Source organism: Bidens hawaiensis, unplaced genomic scaffold, assembly GCF_021521415.1.
Source record: "Bidens hawaiensis isolate Kalapana, Puna unplaced genomic scaffold, B.hawaiensis_p1.1 tig00015077_1, whole genome shotgun sequence".
In the NCBI taxonomy this organism is placed as follows: Eukaryota; Viridiplantae; Streptophyta; class Magnoliopsida; order Asterales; family Asteraceae; genus Bidens; species Bidens hawaiensis.
Window position 1 is genome coordinate 415,633 of NW_027492338.1, and position 20,321 is coordinate 435,953.

Consider the following 20,321-nt stretch of genomic DNA (forward strand, 5'->3'; position numbering starts at 1 on the left):
TTGCCAAGCTAGCTGAAAGACTCAATGGGTTTGTCCAACTTAAAGCTACTTTTACAGGGTTTGGTGGTCCTTCTGCAAGTGGTCATAGTGGAGGTAGTGGCAATGATGGTGGAAACGGTGATGGTGATGGAGCGCACCGAGGAGAGGAGGAGGCTGTTGACTACGATTGAGTTCATAGTTTAGTTTGTGTTGTGGTGGTTAGGGTGCGGACTCTGATGTTATGCTTTGTTTTTTTAAAGTTTGATGTATATATCATGGTTCTGTAAGACTTTTAGTTGTGGGCTTAGATGTTCTGCGTGTTACTTTTGTTTCTCGCTGTCTTTTGTATGCAGACCTTATGCTCCTCTTATGGTATGACAATGTAATCCTTTTAGTTTATTTTTTATGATCTTTTCATATTTTCTTTTCTGTTACGCGTTTGTTAACAAATGTCATAAGAATATGCTTGAAAGAATAAATAATAAGGAAAGATTTTATTAATCTTAAAACAAAAGTGGCCCTTTGCCCATTTAATACATGATCTCTAGGTTTCAAAGGTAACACTTCCGCAGCTGTGCTGCATTTCATGTCCTTGGTATTGGTGGCCCATTTATTTTTTCTAGAGATATGCTCCTTTGCCTAATATCTGGGAAATCACGTAACGGCCTTCCCATTTTGGTGCCAACTTCCCTGTTGGTTTTGCGTTTGATGCTTCTCTGTCTCGAACACATATTCACCAATTTTAAACATGCTTGTTTTTACCCTGCTATTGTAGTACTTTTTGAGTTGGCATTTGTATTTTTCTTCTTTGATTGTTGCCAACTTTCTTCTCTCTTCAAGCTGGTCAAAATTCAAGCGTTGTTCAGACTCATTATTTCTCTCGGCCAGGAGTACTCTGGCGAGGGGAGTCCTATTTCTACTGGTATCATTGCCTATGTATCATAAGTGAGGCTGAACAGAATTTCGCCATGGCTTCATCTCATCAGCGTTCTATACGCCCAAAGGACATGTGGCAATTATTCGACCCATCCTGCCCTTTTTAGCCCCAATCTTGCTTTTAACCCTTCCAAAATTGTGTGGTTGGCTCTTTCCACTTGGCCATTGCCTTGCGGATGTGCCACTGATGTGAATATTTGCTTAACTTGAAGTTACGCGAGCCATTCTTGGAGGGTCTTGTCTACGAATTGGGTGCCAATATCGCTGACTATCGTTTGTCGTTGTTCGAAACGAAATATTATGAATTCCCAAATGAATTTCTTGACAACAGTGGTGCTGATCGAAGCTAGGGGTTTCGCTTCAATCCACTTTGTGAAGTAATCGATTTCCACTATCAAGAATTTTACCCTTCCGGGCGCTTCAGGGAATGAGCCCATTATGTCGATGGCACATTTTTGGAATGGACATGCAACAAAGACTTGGATCAGGTCATTCTTGGGTCTGAGGGTGTTTGGCGCATGTCACTGGCATGAATCACACTTCCTTAGTTCCTTTACGGCGTCAGTATGCATGCCTGGCCAGTAATAGCCGGCGTTGGTGATCTTTGTCACAACCATTCTAGGTCCCGTGTGCAATCCGCAGATCCCCTCATGTATTTCTCTTATCAGGTAGTTAGTGTCATCAGCGTCTACGCAACAAAGAAGTGGTCCAAGGAATGATCTCATATATAGGATTCCTTCTTTCATCCGGTATTGTAGCGCTTTGTATCATATCTTCTGAGCTTCTACTTTTTCTTGGGGTAAGAGGCCTTCTGCGAGGTATGCCTTAAATGGAGTAATCCACGACTCTTCGGCACTCTGCGTGATGCACACTTGTCTCGGCAGAACTGATGGTTCCGCCAGCGTTTCTACTAGGCCTCTTTCGCCAGGTATTCGAAGCTGGTTGCTGCTAGTTTGCTTAGCGTGTCGGCTGATTTGATCTCACTTCGCTTATTGTGTTTCACTTTACATGGCTTAAACATCTAGATCAGCTGCCTGGCTTGTTCCAAGTAAGACGCCATGACTTCGTCTTTGGCTTTGTAGGACCCATTAACTTGGCTGGCTATGAGCATTGAGTCAGTGTGTGCTTTGACATGTTGTGCTCCAAATTTGTTAGCTATTCGCAGCCCAGCCAGGAATGCTTCATACTCCGCCTCATTGCTTGTACTCTTAAATTCTAGGCGGATGGCGTATGTGAATTCTTGTTTGCCTGGGCTTACTAGCTTCAATTCGGCCCCTGACCCTTCATCGTTGGATGCGACGTCAGTGAATAACGACCATGCTTCGTTTTCTTCGATAGGCACAGTCGGTTTTTTCTCTGCTCTGCATTCCTATTCTTTTTCGGAAGGTACTTCCGCGATGAAATACGCCAGGACCTGTCCTTTAAATGCTGGCTTGGGCCTGTACCGGATAGTGTGTTCTCCGAGTTGGATGGCCCACTTTGCCAGTCGTCCAGACAGTTTAGGCTTCCGGAGTACGTTTTGGATTTTGTAATTTGTTAACACATTGATTGGGTGGCCATGGAAAAATTTGCGGAGACGTCTAGATGCATACACTAGTGACATGACCAGTTTTTCCATGATGGAATATCTCGTTTCCGGGTCGGTGAGGGTTCTGATAACATAATAGATCGGCGTTTGAATCTTTTCTCAATCTACAAGCAGTGCTGCTCCCACCGCCTTGGCTAATGCGAACAAGTACATAATTAACTCTTCGTCTTTCCACGGTGCTGTCACGGTTGGTAGTTCGATCAGACGCTTCTTTACTTCTTGAAAGGCTTGCTTTGCCTCTTGTGTCCACTTGAATTGTGATTTCTTTAGGTAGTTTCGCAACGTAGATACGAACAGGAACAATTTGGTGGCATGATTTGCTAAGAATCTGTTCATTGCTACTAGCCTTCCATTAAGGGTTCAAACCTATTTCAGTGACCTTGGGGAGGGCATGAGGGAAATCGCTAGCACTTTCTCGGGATTAGCTTAGAACCTGTTTTTTTTTGCGGAGATTACCCCGAGGAACTTGCCTTCTTCCATCCCTAATGAGCATTTGCTAGGGTTCCATTTTATATTGATCTTCCACAGCCTTTGGAAAGTGTTTTCGATATCTCGCAACATTTGATCTTCTTCCAGGCTCTTAAATACTAGGCCGTCCATATACACTTCAAGGTTGTTCCCAATTTGTTCACCAAACTGTTTGTCCATCAGGCGTTGATAAGTAGCTCTCGCGTTTTTCAACCCAAATGGCATCATCGTATAACAGAATGTGCCTTTGTCTGTGCGGAAAGTTGTTTTGTCTTGATCTCTTTCTGCCATATGGATTTGGTGGTAACCTTTGTACGCGTCCAAAAAACATTTGAAGCGGCATGGAGCTACTGAATCCACTTTCAAGTCTATTTCGGGCAGTGTGTAGCAATCTTTGGGCATGCTTTGTTCAGATATTTGTAATCGACGCACATGCTCCTTTGCTTTTTGGTACCATAACTGGGTTTGCAGCCCATGTTTGGTACCTAATTTCCTTGATGATGCCTGCTTCCAATATCTCACTCACCTAATCATTCATTGTCGTTTCTGAACTACTGGTGTGAACGCTGGGCTTCAGGGCGTGTTTCGCTATACCGCGCGGGACACCAATCATATCCGCGGATTGCCACGCGAACACATCTATGTTTTTTAGCAATAGTTGTTTCAGGTTAGAGATTATGCTACTTGATAATGGTGTTCCAATGGTGATGGTTTGATCTAGGAACTTGGCGTTGAGCATCCACTTTTCGGGTTCGTTGTTGTTTTTCGTCTTTTGCACCTTTTGAGGTTTTGAAACTTCCGCGACCAAATAGTCTTTGTTCAGTTTCACTAGTGAAATCCCTGTTGGTGTTAGGATACCCATTATGCCATGTGCGGTGGACGGATTTGCATTGAAATACCCGATCGCTTCTCTTCCCAGGATCACATCGTGTTTGGACTTTACTGGCAGTACTAGGAACTCTACCTCTTCGGTTCTCAAATGTTTCCCATCGCTTAGTGTTACTGGGAACTTCAATTGTCCCAGTGAATGCGTTATTTCGTTCGAGAAGCATGAGACAGGTGCGTGACCGGTTCTAGCCTCACCTTATCTTCTGCGTCTAGCTGATCGAAACACTGTTGGTACATAATATCCAAAGTGCTCCCTTGGTCAATAAAGACATAGGTGCTTCGGTAGTGCCTTATCAATGCGGTGACAATTAGTGGTTGCTTCGGGCATGGTCCTCCGTTTATCCGCGGGAAGATGATCGGTTCTTCCTTCCAGGATTTAGTGCTGGGTGTTTGCCTTTTCGCACTCTTGTTCTGCCCGCCTTGTAGGATGTGCGTGTTCAGATTTTTTATCTGTTTTCTTGGGGGGGACCATCGTCTTTAGTTGGGCCCTGGTTTCTGGTGTGTTTCCTTGCCTCTACGGCCAAGTGTTCGAGCTTCCCGGATTTCACCGCTTTTTCGGTCTCGTCATTCAAATTCGTATAATCGTTTGTGTTATGGACAATGTCTTCGTGAAGCTTACAATACGTCTATTTGTCTAACTAGTTTCTCTTGAAGATCAGATTTGGTGTCCGGATTCGACATTTTCCGTTTCCAGTATCTGAGACGGAGTTTTCGCTAGTGGGGTCCATTCTTTGGTCTTGTATCCCCAGTTTCTTTCATTACGCTTTTCTCATATTAGCGGTCGAGGAGCTGGAGTTTGAGCTGATGCATCTGTGGAGGGTTGGATTCTAGAACATATTGACCCCCGTTCCTTTTTGTTGTTCTTGAACGCTCTCGGCTCATTTCTATTTTCAGCTCTGGGGTGTCATCGCCTACATAAGGATTTTTCAGTGTCCGCATATACTTCAGCCGATTTCATGAGTTCGTTCCATGATTTCGGCATACCATCTCTCCCTGATAGGCACCAGATGAGGCTGTCACTCCGCACTCCTTGTCGGTACCCGGCCCTCAACATATCCTCACTCACCCCTCCAATATTAAGACCTTCTGTGTTGAACCGCGTGATAAAATATTCAATGGATTCGTTATCTCGGCGGAACATGGTCAGTATGTCGGCGGGGTCACGGGTGTGCCTTTGCTGTTGGCTAAAATGCAGGGAGAATTTAGCTACCAAATCTTTGAAACTCGTGATTTGGCCTTCTAGGAGCCTCTCGATCAATTCCATGGTAGCGAGGTGGAGAGTTAGGGCAAACATATGGCACCAAACGGGCAGTCGTCCACCCGGCTACTCCTCTAGCCGATATAAAGCTCTGTATGTGATCACTTGGATCGGTCATCCCATCGTACTTTCCAACCACGGAGGGCAACTTCAAGTTAGAAGGGAGCGGGGCCTCTGCTATCTTTTGTACAAATTTTGACCTTTCGGTAAAAGATTTTGGCCTATAAGGTTTTGAAAAATTTACATTCGCGTCGGGGTAATAATTAAGATGATTCCTCACTCGCGGTGTGATTTTTTGGTCCAGGGCTCTCCCCATCGTTCCACTTTTTGGTTCCGGGCTTTTCCCGCGTACGTTCCTTGACCTAGTCACCCGACTTTGGTTAAGGGATCTCTCTTGGCTTCTCCCTTGTTTCCTTTGTTGGTCTTTGTGGCTTTCCAGTCTTTCACGCTCTCGTTGGCGAGGGTGCCTCTCATCATCAAACAATTCCGCGTCATCCCTTGAGAAGACGATGGCTCGTGGGGCTATGCCTTTCGCCAATTTCCTCGCCCGTTTTTCCAATTTCTTCTCATACTCTCTGCTGACCCTTTCCTGTTCCCTCTTCAACCACATCACTGGGTCTTCCTCCTTGTCATCTGTTTCAAACGGGCTTTTTTTTACCATCATCACGTGTTTCGGCGAATCTGAATGATGCGTCTTGTTGGGGGCGTTCCACTTCAACAAATTCTTCTCTTTGCCTCAAACTTCCTTCCGGGATCCCATGTATGTTGGGTCATGAACGGTTGGAGGATTGTGGTGTTACTGGTGGAGGTACGCGAGAACTCATACTTTGAACTTCTTCTTTACAGTTCTATCCGACACGGATGACGCCAATGAAGAAACACCAAGTCTAACCAAATAAGGTTAAACCTAATGCCCTGTCCAGGGGTTAGTTTTTGGATTAAACAAGACCGATAAGTCTAGCCTATTGCTTAACCCATCATCTCACTACAAGTAGGAGTAAGTTTCGGCGAACCGTGCACCTGCAAAACCCAACACCGTGAGCTCGTTAAGAGAAGTGGAATAGGGGAGGGGGTCTTCTCGTAACCACCCTCCGGCGTGAGAATCAGTATGGTAAGTGGTCGGAATTTATTAAAAGGAGTTAGAGAGAGTAGAATTGTAATCCTTTTACCGTTAGACTAACATCTGTATTTATAGCCGAAGGGGGGGGGGAGAAGGTTGGGCCAGCTGTCCCGCTCAACGGAAGTTTCTCCCGTCATGGTCAAGCATGACGACTTATCCTGATTGGTTAGACAATCTGGCTAATTACACCTTTTCTTTTGATGTGAGTACAGCGTTGACGCATTCTTATTGGTCCATCGTGCGTCCATATAACAATTGGTACTACGCAGTGGTATTCCACCACGTGTCATTGTGACAGCACTTCCGTTTTTCTTTCTCTTAGTGCGAGTACAGTGTTGGCCCATCGTGCCCCCATATGGCAGTAGGTACTACGCAATGGTATTCCACCACGTGCCTACTTGTGGCAGCACTTCCGTTGTTCTTTTTTTCTTATATTGTTATGTGATTATCTTCCGCGGTGGTCTGTAACCTTCTCGCGGATGATATCCTTTTCGCGGGAATCATCTTAACTTGTTATTTGCATGAAGTGTTTTATACCTTACCCCCCACACCAAGAAATAAGATTATAAATATATGCGTCAAATCCTTAAATACTCACATACTCATAAATCCGACACTAGATTACGACGATGCTTCATGTTTCCGGCAAACCGGGAAGAACTAAAATACCAAAATAGTTACTGTGTTACTATCTTCACACTATAGCCAAACCCCCACCACCTCTGAACTACTGCATCCCGAAGTCATGAAGAAACCGACGTTAACCGGCAACTCTTCATTCGCCTCTAATGTAAGGAAACCGCGTCACTTATAATTACACTTACGTATATTACTTATATATGTGTTTGTGTGTGTATACACATACTTAAATCAAATAAAGAGATCTAAACATGAAACACTCTGTATTTTATTTCATGAAGAAGAAGATAAATCTTTAATATTTTATTATGTTGCCCACTCATAGTTTTTATATAAATATAACAGGGAAAAGAAAAGGGAAAAGTTATCATATAAATTATAAATCTATGTAAATTAATTTTATTACTTTTATCAATATATGATCAAGTTATTGATAAACTATTTAAGTATATAACTCTACTTTACTACTTACTAAATATTATGGCTCTATAGTTATATAATATTCACTTATGAAGTTCGTTTAGTAAGATTGTGAAAATCTTTTTCAAAAGTTTTCATAAAAGAAATTTATTAATAAATAGTAATAAGTATATAAGTATATTATTCATAAAAGTATTACTTATAGTTAAATAGAACACATAATGTTTCAAAATATTTTTTAAACGAAAAACATGCATATATATATAGTTTTAAATCAAAAATAAAACTATATTTATAAACCGAGGAATATTATGAATGGTAGGTTTTAGATTATCAAATAAGGGTGGATGAAAATTAATTATCAAATAGACGTTCTTGAAGATGAATCTCTACATACATATACCGGTGGTATGCTTTATGTAAGTCCCAAGACAATTATTCATAACTATGTATTTATTAATATAAAATTTAAACAAACCAACTCTAAAAATATATATATTCTAATTGGAATATAACTTGTATGTAGATAATCAAAATACTCGTAAACAAGCTAGCATTACTTTGGAACATTAAAGGCACGAATCCTTACCCCCACTCTTCATTGCTTTTATATTTCAATTGTTATTAGTTCATATACTTTGGAAACCCCCCAAATTTGTGAAATGTGGATTCAGTTGACTTTCCATCGAATTCCTATTCTGATAGTAATATTGAATTTAGCTTGATGTTATGCGATAGATTATGTTAGTTGTACTCATTATCGCATGTTTTGATATCTGTTACGACAATATATTTGCTATGTTATGTGAATAAGATCATCTGTATTCCAATACCCTGAGTGTCGCTTCTCGTTGAGTGTCCCACGAGCATGTTGTTGCGGCATCGAAAACATGTGCACCAATCGTGACGGTGAGATCAGTTCACGGCGTCTCTTAAGTACAAGTGTGGTACATATGGCTATTTGTAGGCGTATGGATTGATCCTAGGATTAATATTAAGGAGATAGATAGCGGATATGCCAACTCGCCATCTCGTGTGATAATTATGCAGGACTAGCTACCAGTATATTTTCATGTTTTATGTTCGCTCATGGGTACCTACGATGATACGATTTGATTTATTTAATAAGGTTACTTTGTATCATATCATTATTGTAAGTTCAATTTATAATACGTTTCATTAAATTATTAACTATTTGAGACTATTATTCCGTACTGAGTATTCGGCTCATTCCGTTATTTATTTTTGTATACAGGTCCACATGTTATTTTGGGCGGGATTAAGAGCAAATGATAAATTATCATGATCCTAATAAAATATATTTTTAACCGTGCTAGTGTGTAAATTAACCTTAAGTTGCATTGTTTAATATGTTATACATTTGACAAGTAAATAAATAAAGTTATGTATTTTGTTCAGAAACCATGTTATTGTGACACATCAGCCTTCGAGCCAGGGTGTTACATAATAAATGTATGTATAACATTTAGGATAATATGTTGAGTTTTGAAAATGTGTCTACACTATAATGGTATGAATTTAATGTAACTAACATGGTCTAGATGGTAATTGTGCTATTTGACATAAAATATAGTGTAGTGTATTACATTTGTTTATCTGATCTTCAATGTTTTTAGAGCATTAGCAACACAGTCTGTGCATCTCGACTGACGCTTGGCGGAAAAGAGTGGGTGTGAGTGGAGAGCTCTCACAAACGTGACATGGAGAGAGGAGGATATCAGTTTGTTGGGGGAGGGGGGTGGTTATCTCCATGAGAGGGGGGAGAGACACTGTGCGGTCCATAAGATGGGAGAAAAAAGTCATGTTGTATGTGAGGTGATCTCCGATAAGGAAATTATGGTCCATGAACCTCCCAACACATATGGTGTTAATTATTTATGGTGTCCCGATGTCACTCCCGAATACCCTTAATTTAAACAGCGAAAGACTTAACTTAACGCATTCAGGTAGTGACAAATGTTGCTAACCAATCATAATAAAATATATATTTATTTTCTTAAAAGTGGACTTTATTAAAATCAAAGTTTACACGTGTGCTGACACACCAAGTCTTATTTAAATAAAAAAAAGTCCATCACGTTTATTTATTCAAACTTCAAACTCGACATCTCCATCCTTTCCCAACTTCACGAAGCTTCCAACCGTCATTTACCTGAAAGGCATATTAAAAACGTTTGTCAACACGAATGTTGGTGAGTTCTCAAATAAACATTTATTTATATAAACCATACGGTTTAATGGTTTAGCGACCATTATACACCAATTTATTACCATAATCAATGGTATTATTTATTCCTCACCGTTCTTTAACAATGGTAATTAAAATCCTTAAAAATCACATCTTTTTTCTTAAACAAAACGTATTAATTGTAAATGAGCTAAGATTAAAAAACGTGTATGACTATCAAACTGATAACTCGAAACATACCAAACTCAAAATACTCCAACTTTTAATCCAACAAGAATGGAAGTGGGGGTCGTCACCCTAATAGATCTACCAATATTTATGTGTTTTTATTTATTTCAGCAAACAGTTATTTAACCAATTCAATTCATTCCACTATAACACGGTTTGTAAAATAACATGAATTTAAATACAATATGTCTTTCCCCCAAAACAATGATTAAAATATTTAAAAACAAGGGGCTTTAAGAGAAACTCACTGTTTGACAATTGATTAGAGATGTTCCAAATACACTTATATCCTATAATAGCATGTTTATATTTTATAAGTTCGGGGTTGAATGACTCTTTGGCGACTTTTATTTTTGTTTATTTCCAAATTCTAAGTTATCACACAAACATATATGCACACAAAACTTTCTAACTTATATTCCCGTTTATCTAACAATTTAGCAAACAAACAAGTAGTGTCTAACATATGATTAAATATTATATTATTTAATTATTATTTATAATAAAAATAAAAATATTATTTTAGTTGCTGAAATAAATAAATAAATAAAAATAATGTAAGTTTTACTATTGTTATAAAGTCGTTTTAGTCGGTTACGGTCGGTTTTACCAATTTCGCGTTTAATGGCGAATCGGTTAACTTTTTAGTAAAAGTTTGATGTTTTAAATTTTTAAAACATTTTTTATATAAAAGTTTATTCAAGTTTCTTTAACTATTTTAATAAAATAATTTAGTTTTTATTTTGGTTATTATTTTCTAAAAAACGGCTGTTTTTAACGTTTTCATGTCAGTTTTCGCGACACAGACCGTTTAGGATCAAATTCTACTATTTAATCCTTCTCTTGTAAATTAACTTAGGTTTTGTACAAGAACTTTATGACTTTAGTGGCTGCTTTAATATTCCAAATTTCGTGTTGGTTCACGTTAAAAGTCGAACTTTTCAACCTTTAAAGTTACCGATAAGTCATTTAAGTCATATTCTTTAAAACGAATTCATTTTTATCCATCAATTATGCACAACAAAAATTATACACCATACCAAATTTCAATGAAGCATGCTTACGTCTTAACTACTTGTTTTTATTAACAAGTGAATATATTATTTTGAATATGTTAATACGATGTTTATGTATCAAAATTTTCAGATCATAGTCATTCTTGACATGGCCCTAATCTATCATAATATCATATTCTAAGACAAACACATTCTAAACACTTTATCAAAAAAGTTTCCACAATTAGTAACTTTGCTATATTCATGCTTTTTATATAAATCAAGTTTTCAAGTATTATTGTTTATAATTCATGCTTAACACATTCAACTAGTTTGACAAAAGCATTCAAATGACTATCATACAATTTGATTATAGATTTTTCATTAGTTAACTAACAAAAGTTTCTATTATTAGCAAGTGACAACATTGTTTAATTTTCTTAACTTAACAATTTTCACAATAGTGTTTACCCATATCATACTAATCATCAAACATTTATGTATTCATGTATCAAATATTCAACTCAATCTTTAAAACAATTTACACAACATCAAAAAATTCAATTTTAACAATCAATCATTTAATCCTAATTATGAGGTTTAATTAACAGTAATCTCAATCCCATGCAACCAACGATTCCTATATGCAAGATTCAAATTATCATTTTCAATATTTCAATCATATTCATTCATATTTCTATCTTTAAATTAATAATCAAACTTAATTAATCAACAAACTCATGTAGAATCAACTGTAATATATTAAGATAAGTTATAACATGAACATAATCTAGCATTTTATCAACTTAATCATCTCCCTACACACACATGCATACCCACGGCATGCATACACCCACATGCATTCATCAAATCTTTACTTTTAAGATGTATTTTAGCTTGATTGTGTGATATTTCACCAAATCTAGTATAGTTAACCAAAATCAACTACATTTTACCTTGAATTTTGGGTGATCTTAGCAAAATAGATGAGGTTTGATCTTGTGTGGCTTGCTAAATCTTCTATCTCCTCTTGATTACTCCTACAAGCTCCTAAACCTTCACTTAGCTTTCATGGTTACTTAGTATAATATGTGTGTGAAAATGAAAATGGGTGTGAGGTTGTGGTGGTGGTGGTGGTGGCCGTGAGATTTAAAGAGGAGGGAAAGGGTGGTGAGGTGGTAATTATAGGATAGGTGATGTGATGATGTAGAATGTTGGGGTGTTGATGTAGTGTGTGTTTATAATTTCCATCATGATCTTCATTGATCATGATTGGAGAAGATGGGAGGTGGAGGGAGTGTGAGGGAGAGAGAGGGCCGAGAGAGAGGGAGGGGGAGAGGAAAGGGTGGGTTTGGGGTATTTTGTTACATATTTTAGGTGATTTAGGTATTTTCAGTTTAACGTATTGCGAAAAATAACTAGTCAATCGAACTCTGATCATTGTAATATTTGTCAAACTTTAAACGAAATTAATTCCCTAATCATACCTGCTAAAGATTATATTTTTCTAGAAATAGTTGGTGTCGGGTTCTTACACTATCCGCTAATGGCTTGCGATCAATAAGTTTCTAATCTTTGTGATTCGAATCTTCTAAAATTAAGTTTATATGTTATCTATAATATTTCCATATAACTTTTAATTTTTCAAGGCATTTCTGACAAGATTAGAATTTTATTTGTTTTTAAGTCGTCACCCGAGGTCATTTTGCGTAGTACTCGCTACGCGACAATATTTAACTTTTTCGAACCCTTAATAATAAAAGTCATATAAAATTAAGTTTTTTGGACAAAAATGACTTTACTTTATTTATTATATTATTTTATTACATAAGTACGGTTATATTAGACACAAAGTTGGGTTATTTTTTACCGTATGTCACCCTCGAGAGACATGATGTGATAGTGAAGTGTCTCCCAGCTATCCTAAGGGAGAGGGGTTTAAATTTTATTAAGTGCATGCATAGATTATTCATAAGAAGTATTTTAGAGTAGATTAGTATGTCGTTAAAAAAAGTTATTTATTTTGGTCAAGTCTAGGCTTAACTCCACAACTAACATTATTGGTAGTGGCAAAAGGTTAAGTCATTAACAACTTGTGGAGCGACATTTAGGCACAAAACAACTCTCAATTTATTTGTACAAACTACCATGTAACTCTTAGGTTGGTCGTTCTGTATAATGCCACTAGCGTTTTCATGGTCCAATGTGGCGGCGTTATAATGCCCAAACACCGTATTGCTGTGGTGTTTTCCAACAGTATTGGGGCGGCGTTATGGTTAACGACATTGGATTAAAGTGGAAGGTTGCTTAGTGCGGCATTTATAATGGGTGGCTAACGTGAAGAGGGTATACCCCCCCGCAAGATTAGGGCACCTTCAATGGGTTTGATATATGGACCGCCACCTCACCCACCTCTACCTTCTCTTTCCTTTACCACCCACCCGCTCTCACATATAGTTTTAAACATGGAAAATTTTCAAAATGGGTCATTTGAGGAGAGAGTGTCTCAAAATATGTCACAAGTTTCAAAAATTCCATTAATAATCCATCCAAATCCATCTCTGCCGTGACATTTGGTTTCCCGCAACGACATTTGGTTCCGTACCAAATCCATGAGTTTTCAAGCCAAATCCGTCTGACCCGTGAGATTTCAAGAAAAACCATCTGACCCGTGTTTCAAGCCAAATCTATTTCCTTGAAGACCATCTCCTGCGTGAAATTTGGAAAAAGTTTGAATTCACCTCTTTTTTATTCACCACCACCACCTCATTTCTTTGAAATAATCCCGATTAATCTTCGGCACCATCTCCGTCCTTCAACATCCAACATCACCATCTCTGGTCACCATCGACTACACTATCTCTGACTGTCGTCGCATTCATCATCTCTGGTCACCATCGTTTTCACCATCCAACATCACCATATCCACCCACTGTCGCCTTCACCATCCAACATCAACATATCCGGCCATCGTTGCCTACATTTCGTGGTAAATCAACTCCATCGTCTCCCAACATCAGCATATCTGCATAACGTCGTCTTCTCTGGTTTCAGGCAAGTGGTGGCGGCGGTGGTGAATCAACTTCTCCGATTTCCAGCAATTGGCGATGGTGGTGGTGAATCAATGATGGAATGAGGTGGATTCAATATTTTTCAAAAACTCACGGAAGAGACTGTTTTGGTTTGAAATGCCACGGGTTAGACGGATTTGGCTTGAAATCACATGGGTCAGGCGGATTTCCTTAGAAATCTCACGGGTCAGACGGATTTGGCTTGAAATCTCACGGATTTGGCATGAAACCAAATGTCACAGCGGAGATGGATTTAGGTGGCCTATTTTGAGACTCTCTCCTCAAATTGCGTATTTTGGGAATTTTCCATTTTAAACAGGGGTTTGTAGATACATAGCGACTTACACTCTCTCTCATCCGACAACAATCCATGTAGGACACAAAATGGTTTGAGGAACACAATTGGAGATGCGCTTATACACAACCACCCGCCTTAATGTAAAATGATAATCACCTTTTATAACTTTTGCATGATTGATTACCTTAATGCAACATGATTGATTCAACAGTCACATTTTTATAACTTTTTAGTTTCAGACTAATAAAAAATATGTACACGTAATACAAATATTATTTTGGTAATACATCTAACTTAAGCTGAAGCCTGAAAGCCTTTGTCAATAAACCAACGAAACATTTTGCATGTAAAATGTGTAAGCATCTAATTGTTTAATGACAGTTATTTTAGTTCATAATATCCGGGTACCTTTACCTAAAAAAATTGTTTTTACTTTCATGTTAAAAGTAAACAAAAATTCTATCTAAAATCATTTGACTTTTACTTGGCAAAAATAGAAGTCCTTAAATCGGAAGAAATCATGTTGTTCATTCCATTCAATCCATGCTAGATACAAATAATTTCCCTCTTGGACCATTGAATGGCAAAATCTCCAAGTACAAAATCATTATTCAAACCGAACACCCCAATCCGCCGACAAAATTCATCAACTTGCATCGTTCGATTGTTACTGAACCCGAATTAATGGGTATGCTCGTATAAAACGCGTATTAATACCGAAAACAAGAAAAATAAAAAGACAACTGAAAAACAATATATCTTGAAGTTAATCAGAAAGCCCATGATGCAGATCTTTTCATTTGAGGCTTCATTTGTCTATCTTCCTCAAGTGAGATCATGCCCAAATGAGATGGATCTTCAAGCATCATTTTAGCCACCAAGTAACCAGCTATGGACCATGTCTGGTTCTTACGAGCCTGCTTACCTATGAACCGCCCGAGCTTACCGTCATAATATTCAGGCCACCCGTCCATCAATAATCGGCTTTCCGCTAACTCAATGGCTCGTTTTGCGATCTGGGGTCTTCCTGCCTTGATGCACGCGGCCGTCAGAAGCCATATGAGAACTGCAAAAGCAAAAGTTAAAACCCAAAATAATGCCAGATATAACTATAGTTTTAAATACATATTAAAAAATTAAATTTCTATGTAAATAAATAAAAAATATATATAAGCGAGTTGATCTCGAGGTTGAGCTTAGACAGAGAGCTCGAAACAAGACGAGCTTGAGCTATTGTAATTGAAGACCTCGATCTCAGATTATGGGTAGGGTCGAACTTAAGTAAAAAAATTCACACGAACCTAAAAATCATGACAAACACATGAACCCAAAACCGAACCCAACACACATATTTGCAGGTTGACACAAAAACAATTAGTTTAACACTTTAACCCAAACATAATTATTTTGTTTTTTGTACATTTAATAAAAGGTATATAAAACAATTACATAAAGAAAAACTAAAATATTTAATACTCTTCTCTTTTATCTTTCAAATTTTGGCACAAAAATATCCGACCAATTTAAGCTACGACATAAAAAATACTTTTGTTTTAAATTTTTATAAATTGTAAAAATAAACCGGTCAACCCAAGAATTGCAACAACTCATCTAGCTAAACATGTTCCCCGGTTCGACTAGAAACTAAACCGAGCCCAGTTATAGTAGTTTAGAGTTTAGACTATAACCAAACCGACAAAAGACGCATTAGGTTCACATCCTGTTTTCAGAAATTTAAAGCCCTAGGTGGAAAATGTGGAAAGTTTTCCTAAACCATTAAGTTCAAAAAAAAAACAAATTGCGATTGAAACAAAACTTAATATTTAATAAGCAAGTCATCTTTAAAAGAAATGTTAAATATACACAGGAGAGTTTTCACCTGGCCAAGATCCACCATTATGATAACTCCAGCTCGTATTTTTCGGATCACAACCCGTAACAATTCTCCACTCATGGGTTTCCATAGCCGGATAAGAAATCTTCAAAGGCATTTCACCAACAAGTTCTTGCCAACGCGATTCAATAAGATCCATTATAGCAGAACTCTGCTCGGGTGTCGCTAAAGCCGACAGTATAGCCACACAATTTCCCAAACAAAACCACCTGAAATCCATCTTTGCGGGACTCACGTTCCCGATAAAGTAACCGCCTCGGGTTGGCATAAAATCAAAAACCCATTCGGGAAGTGAGTCGGGAATCACATTGAACTTGTTGACAGCTGTATGCGAGTACTCTTCGGTTTTGTAACGGTATATGTCGTTTAGTTGCTTAATGTCGAGCCAAAAGTAGCTTCGCATGTGAAAGCTTAGAGCGTGGAGGCGTTTGACTATTCGGTCAAGGCATTCGTTACCCTCGGCGTCGCGCTTTAGAAGAACCGATGCACATCTTAGAGCCATGAAGAACAATGCTTGTATCTCAATCGGGTACCCGTATACCCCCTGAAGTAAAAGTCAAAATTGGAAAATATAACTTTTAAATTATGTTTAACTGTCTGTAAACATTTCCAAAAAGTGTGGATAAAAAACAGTTTTGGGTCAACTCAACTCGTACAAAAAAAGTCGGGTGATAATGTTCAAAACGACACTAGTATAATCAGGTTTTAGGTTGCCATATTTGACCTGTTTTATTAGACGGGTCGTGTTCGGTTTGACCAGTTTAGCCCGCTTAGTTAAACATGTTGATCTGTCAACCTATGTAGTAGCTAAACAGATCGATCCACAACCCCATTTATTAAACAAATCCGTGGTTGGGTTACACGATTTGAAGTGTGTACAGGTTAGGGTTGATGTTTTTGACATAAATAAAAACATGGGTCGTGTTTGGGTTGAACAATCCAACCAGCCAACTCGACACGATGACAATTACAGTCAACAAGATTAGTAAAAGACGATAGCTTTTGACTTTAATAAACACGAAAGAACAAGATTCATTAAAGATACTAACCATTCTCCGATCAATCATACAACACCCGTCAGCACAAAGCAATGTCGGGAATGTATCAAACCCTTCAGACAGACACAGAGTCATAATAAGTCGAATACCCCTTTGAATCTCGGGCATCTCAGCTAAAGTAGAATCACCGGTTGACTTTGTATATGCCCGAAGCAAAATTATCCACCAAAAGCCCGAATCAACAGGCGCCACTCGACCAATGGCACTTTCACCATAATCAGCCAATATGGTCTCCGTGTTTCTAACCGGATCGTGAAGCACTTTAAAACTTGCGGGCATCACCCCCTCTCCTAACTTAAAATTGTCCACCTTCTTCTCTCGGGATTGGAGAAAAACGGTTTTTAAAAGAAAATTCTTCACTATTTCGGGCTCTCCGTTCATCAAGAAGGCCAATGCACTTGGGACAAAGTCTCTTACAAAAACCTGTAGAATGTGGAAATGATTTAGAGGGTCAAAACAGGTCAGCTGGTCAACATGGGTGGTTTTTATGAGCGGGTCAAAACAGGCCGGGCAAAGCCACCAACTTATATTCATTTTTTTTTGTCAACAATATAATCTTTTTTAACTAAAACAATTTAGAGCGTTATAAGAATTTGCATACAAGTTAAGACTAACTTTGACCCACCATTTAACTTGCTGGGCAGTCATCATGGGTAGTTATTATGAGAGGGTCAAGACGGATCGAGCCAAACCTCCAACTTTTTGTAGTCCATTTTTATTCAGTTTTTTTTTTATTGAAGAAACAATGTAATCTCTTTTTAAGGATACAATTTAGAGCATATATGAATTTGCATACAAGTTAGACTAATTTTGACCCATTTCATTTTTATCTACCTTTCTTTTAATGTTTTATACGTTATCAAACCAAATACAACCCGAATTGAACAGTTTTCCTTTTTTAACAACAAAATGAAAATTAAAACAAAATTAAAACAGAAAACATAGCCAAACGAGCAGGGTCAATATGGGAAGGGTAATCTTTAAGAGCGGATCAAACGGGTCGGGCCAAACCACCAACATATTTTGTCCGTTTCCATAAAAAAACAACAATGTAATTCCTTTTAAATAAAATAATATAGGATGTAATAAGCAATTGCATACAAGTTAGACTAATCTTGACCTGTTTTATCTTTTATCTACTTTTTTATATTTTACAATATCAAACAAAATGCAACCCGAATCGACCATTTAACGTGAACAAATTGCAACTCAATATTATGCAAATAGCCAAATAGTACATATAATCAAATGGTGGACAAGTTAAACTAACGTTTACCCGTTTTAACTTGTTTGACTCGTTTTATCCAACAAAGTACAACCCAAATTGACCAATTTAGAGACTTTTCAAAAGATGTTAAGTCGACTTCACCTGATCATAGTTTAGATCCTCTGAAGAATTATCAAGTGCAGCAATAGTCCCAACAGGTTGACCACGAAAGTTGACCAATGACCGTCTTAACGCCTCCCAAGCTTCTCCTACAATCGGATGAGGCTCAAAATAACCGCTTCTTGGAGTTCCCGTCCATCTTCCCGGGGAATAAACGCCATCAAGATTATCAAAACCACCGCGCGATGAATTATCACTTTGTCTATAAAAATTATTCCGTGGGGGTGACATGGTGATTGACATTTCACTAAACGATCTCTCATCAAACGACCTTTTTCTCTCTATGTTAAGTGGTCTCGGTTTTTCAAGTAATCTTGAAAGATCCGAGTCGTCGATTTCAAACAAAGGTGTGCTACCTTCTTCCTCTTTTGACTTCACGGAACCGTTTGATGGCCCGTCTACCGTTGAGGGAGCCATTCCTTATAAATGTTTTAAAAGTATATCTGCAGTTTCAAAAAACATTATGAAACATGTAAACAACAAAAAGAAAACATGAAACATGTAAACGAAGTTTATGTTAAAAAAAGGTTTTTGGAGCCCGGGGGTAGGCTTGTAAACAAACCGAATGAACACAAACGGGGGCATGTTTGTGTTCGTTTGTTTAACTTTAACCTAACAAACGATCGAACAGGGACATTTAAACAAACGGGCTTTTTTTGCTCGTGTTTGTTCTTTAAGAAAATGAACGTTTTCATGTATGTTTACTAATTGTATAAACAAGTGATTCACGTACGTAAATGAAAGGAATATAACTGAACATAGATGAATGAATATAAACAAACATAGCTAAGCAAACACCAATTAAAATTAGACATATCAATTTGTAAAATAGTCAAACCAAAAGTCAACCCTCGTGCACCAAGACTCCTTTGCGTTAAAAGGATGTGAGGCTTAAACTAAATATTCTTATTTGAAGCTGCAATAATCAGCTTTGAGCATTTAGATAAGCTGATAATGAGTAACTTCTTTTTAATCATTCAGTTTCCAAATAATCAGATTACGATAATCGCCTTTATATAATACGATAAATGTAAAATCACCTATGAATCCTTAGATTTAAGGGAATGTTTCTAGTTTTGATTCATCACTATGCCATTAACCACCCATTTAATCATATGCATTAAAAAAATATATTAAATATATTAAAAAGGTGGGATCTTTATTCCTAAAGCAACATAATTTATGAAATCAAAAGTCAAAAAAGCAAATCTTTGAATTCAGATCTGGTCAAACATAACAATCAAGCTAAACAACTAAAGCAATTCACTTTAAATGCACATCTTCCCTACAAATGAACACTTTTCACATTGGATCAAACAAACAAACAACATATACCCAAATCAAGAAACCAAACATCCCAAATATGTTAATTACAGGAACCCAGAACTTACATACATAATAATACAAGAAACCCTAAAAAAGATTGAATCTTGAACAAAACCCATGTCTTAAATCATTCGAAATGAGGGTTGAAATGAGGAATCGAACCTAGAAAGTTGAAATCGATGAAACCTAGAAAAGAGGCATGGAAGACATCACCACCAAACTTAACAAATTGGCATCTATCATAAAAATAATAATAATAACAAGAGTATACTTTATGATTCACAATGAAACAAGGTGACCCTTAACTCCACAGGCCTATATTTATAGGTCCTTAAACTAGATAGTTGTGTAGTAAACCTTAATCTTTTTCTACTTTTGCAGTTTCAGCCCTCACATGTGTTTTGTGCTTGTAGTTTGTCTAGGCTTTTTATAACGGCAAATTTCTTTAATTTTTGTTGTTTTTGGAACTTGAATTTAAGATCTTATCTCTCTCAAACTTATATGTTTAAAGGTTTTGCCTTTGTCAATATACCGCCATCCTATTAGTCTTGGTTTTAGT

At 37.6% G+C, this 20,321-nt stretch overlaps 1 protein-coding gene across 1 annotated transcript; it reads right to left on the minus strand.

The window, feature by feature from the left end:
* Window positions 1-14,648: 14,648 nt before the first annotated feature.
* Window positions 14,649-20,059, minus strand: LOC143548392 (putative alkaline/neutral invertase D). The gene is made up of 5 exons (XM_077039576.1): window positions 19,925-20,059; window positions 18,419-18,879; window positions 17,041-17,472; window positions 15,977-16,535; window positions 14,649-15,163 (listed from the first exon to the last, which is right to left on the minus strand). Exons 2-5 carry the CDS (start codon window positions 18,851-18,853, stop codon window positions 14,868-14,870), a joined length of 1,722 nt encoding a protein of 573 aa, XP_076895691.1. The 5' UTR covers window positions 18,854-18,879; window positions 19,925-20,059; the 3' UTR covers window positions 14,649-14,867.
* Between the last annotated feature and the right edge of the window lie 262 nt (window positions 20,060-20,321).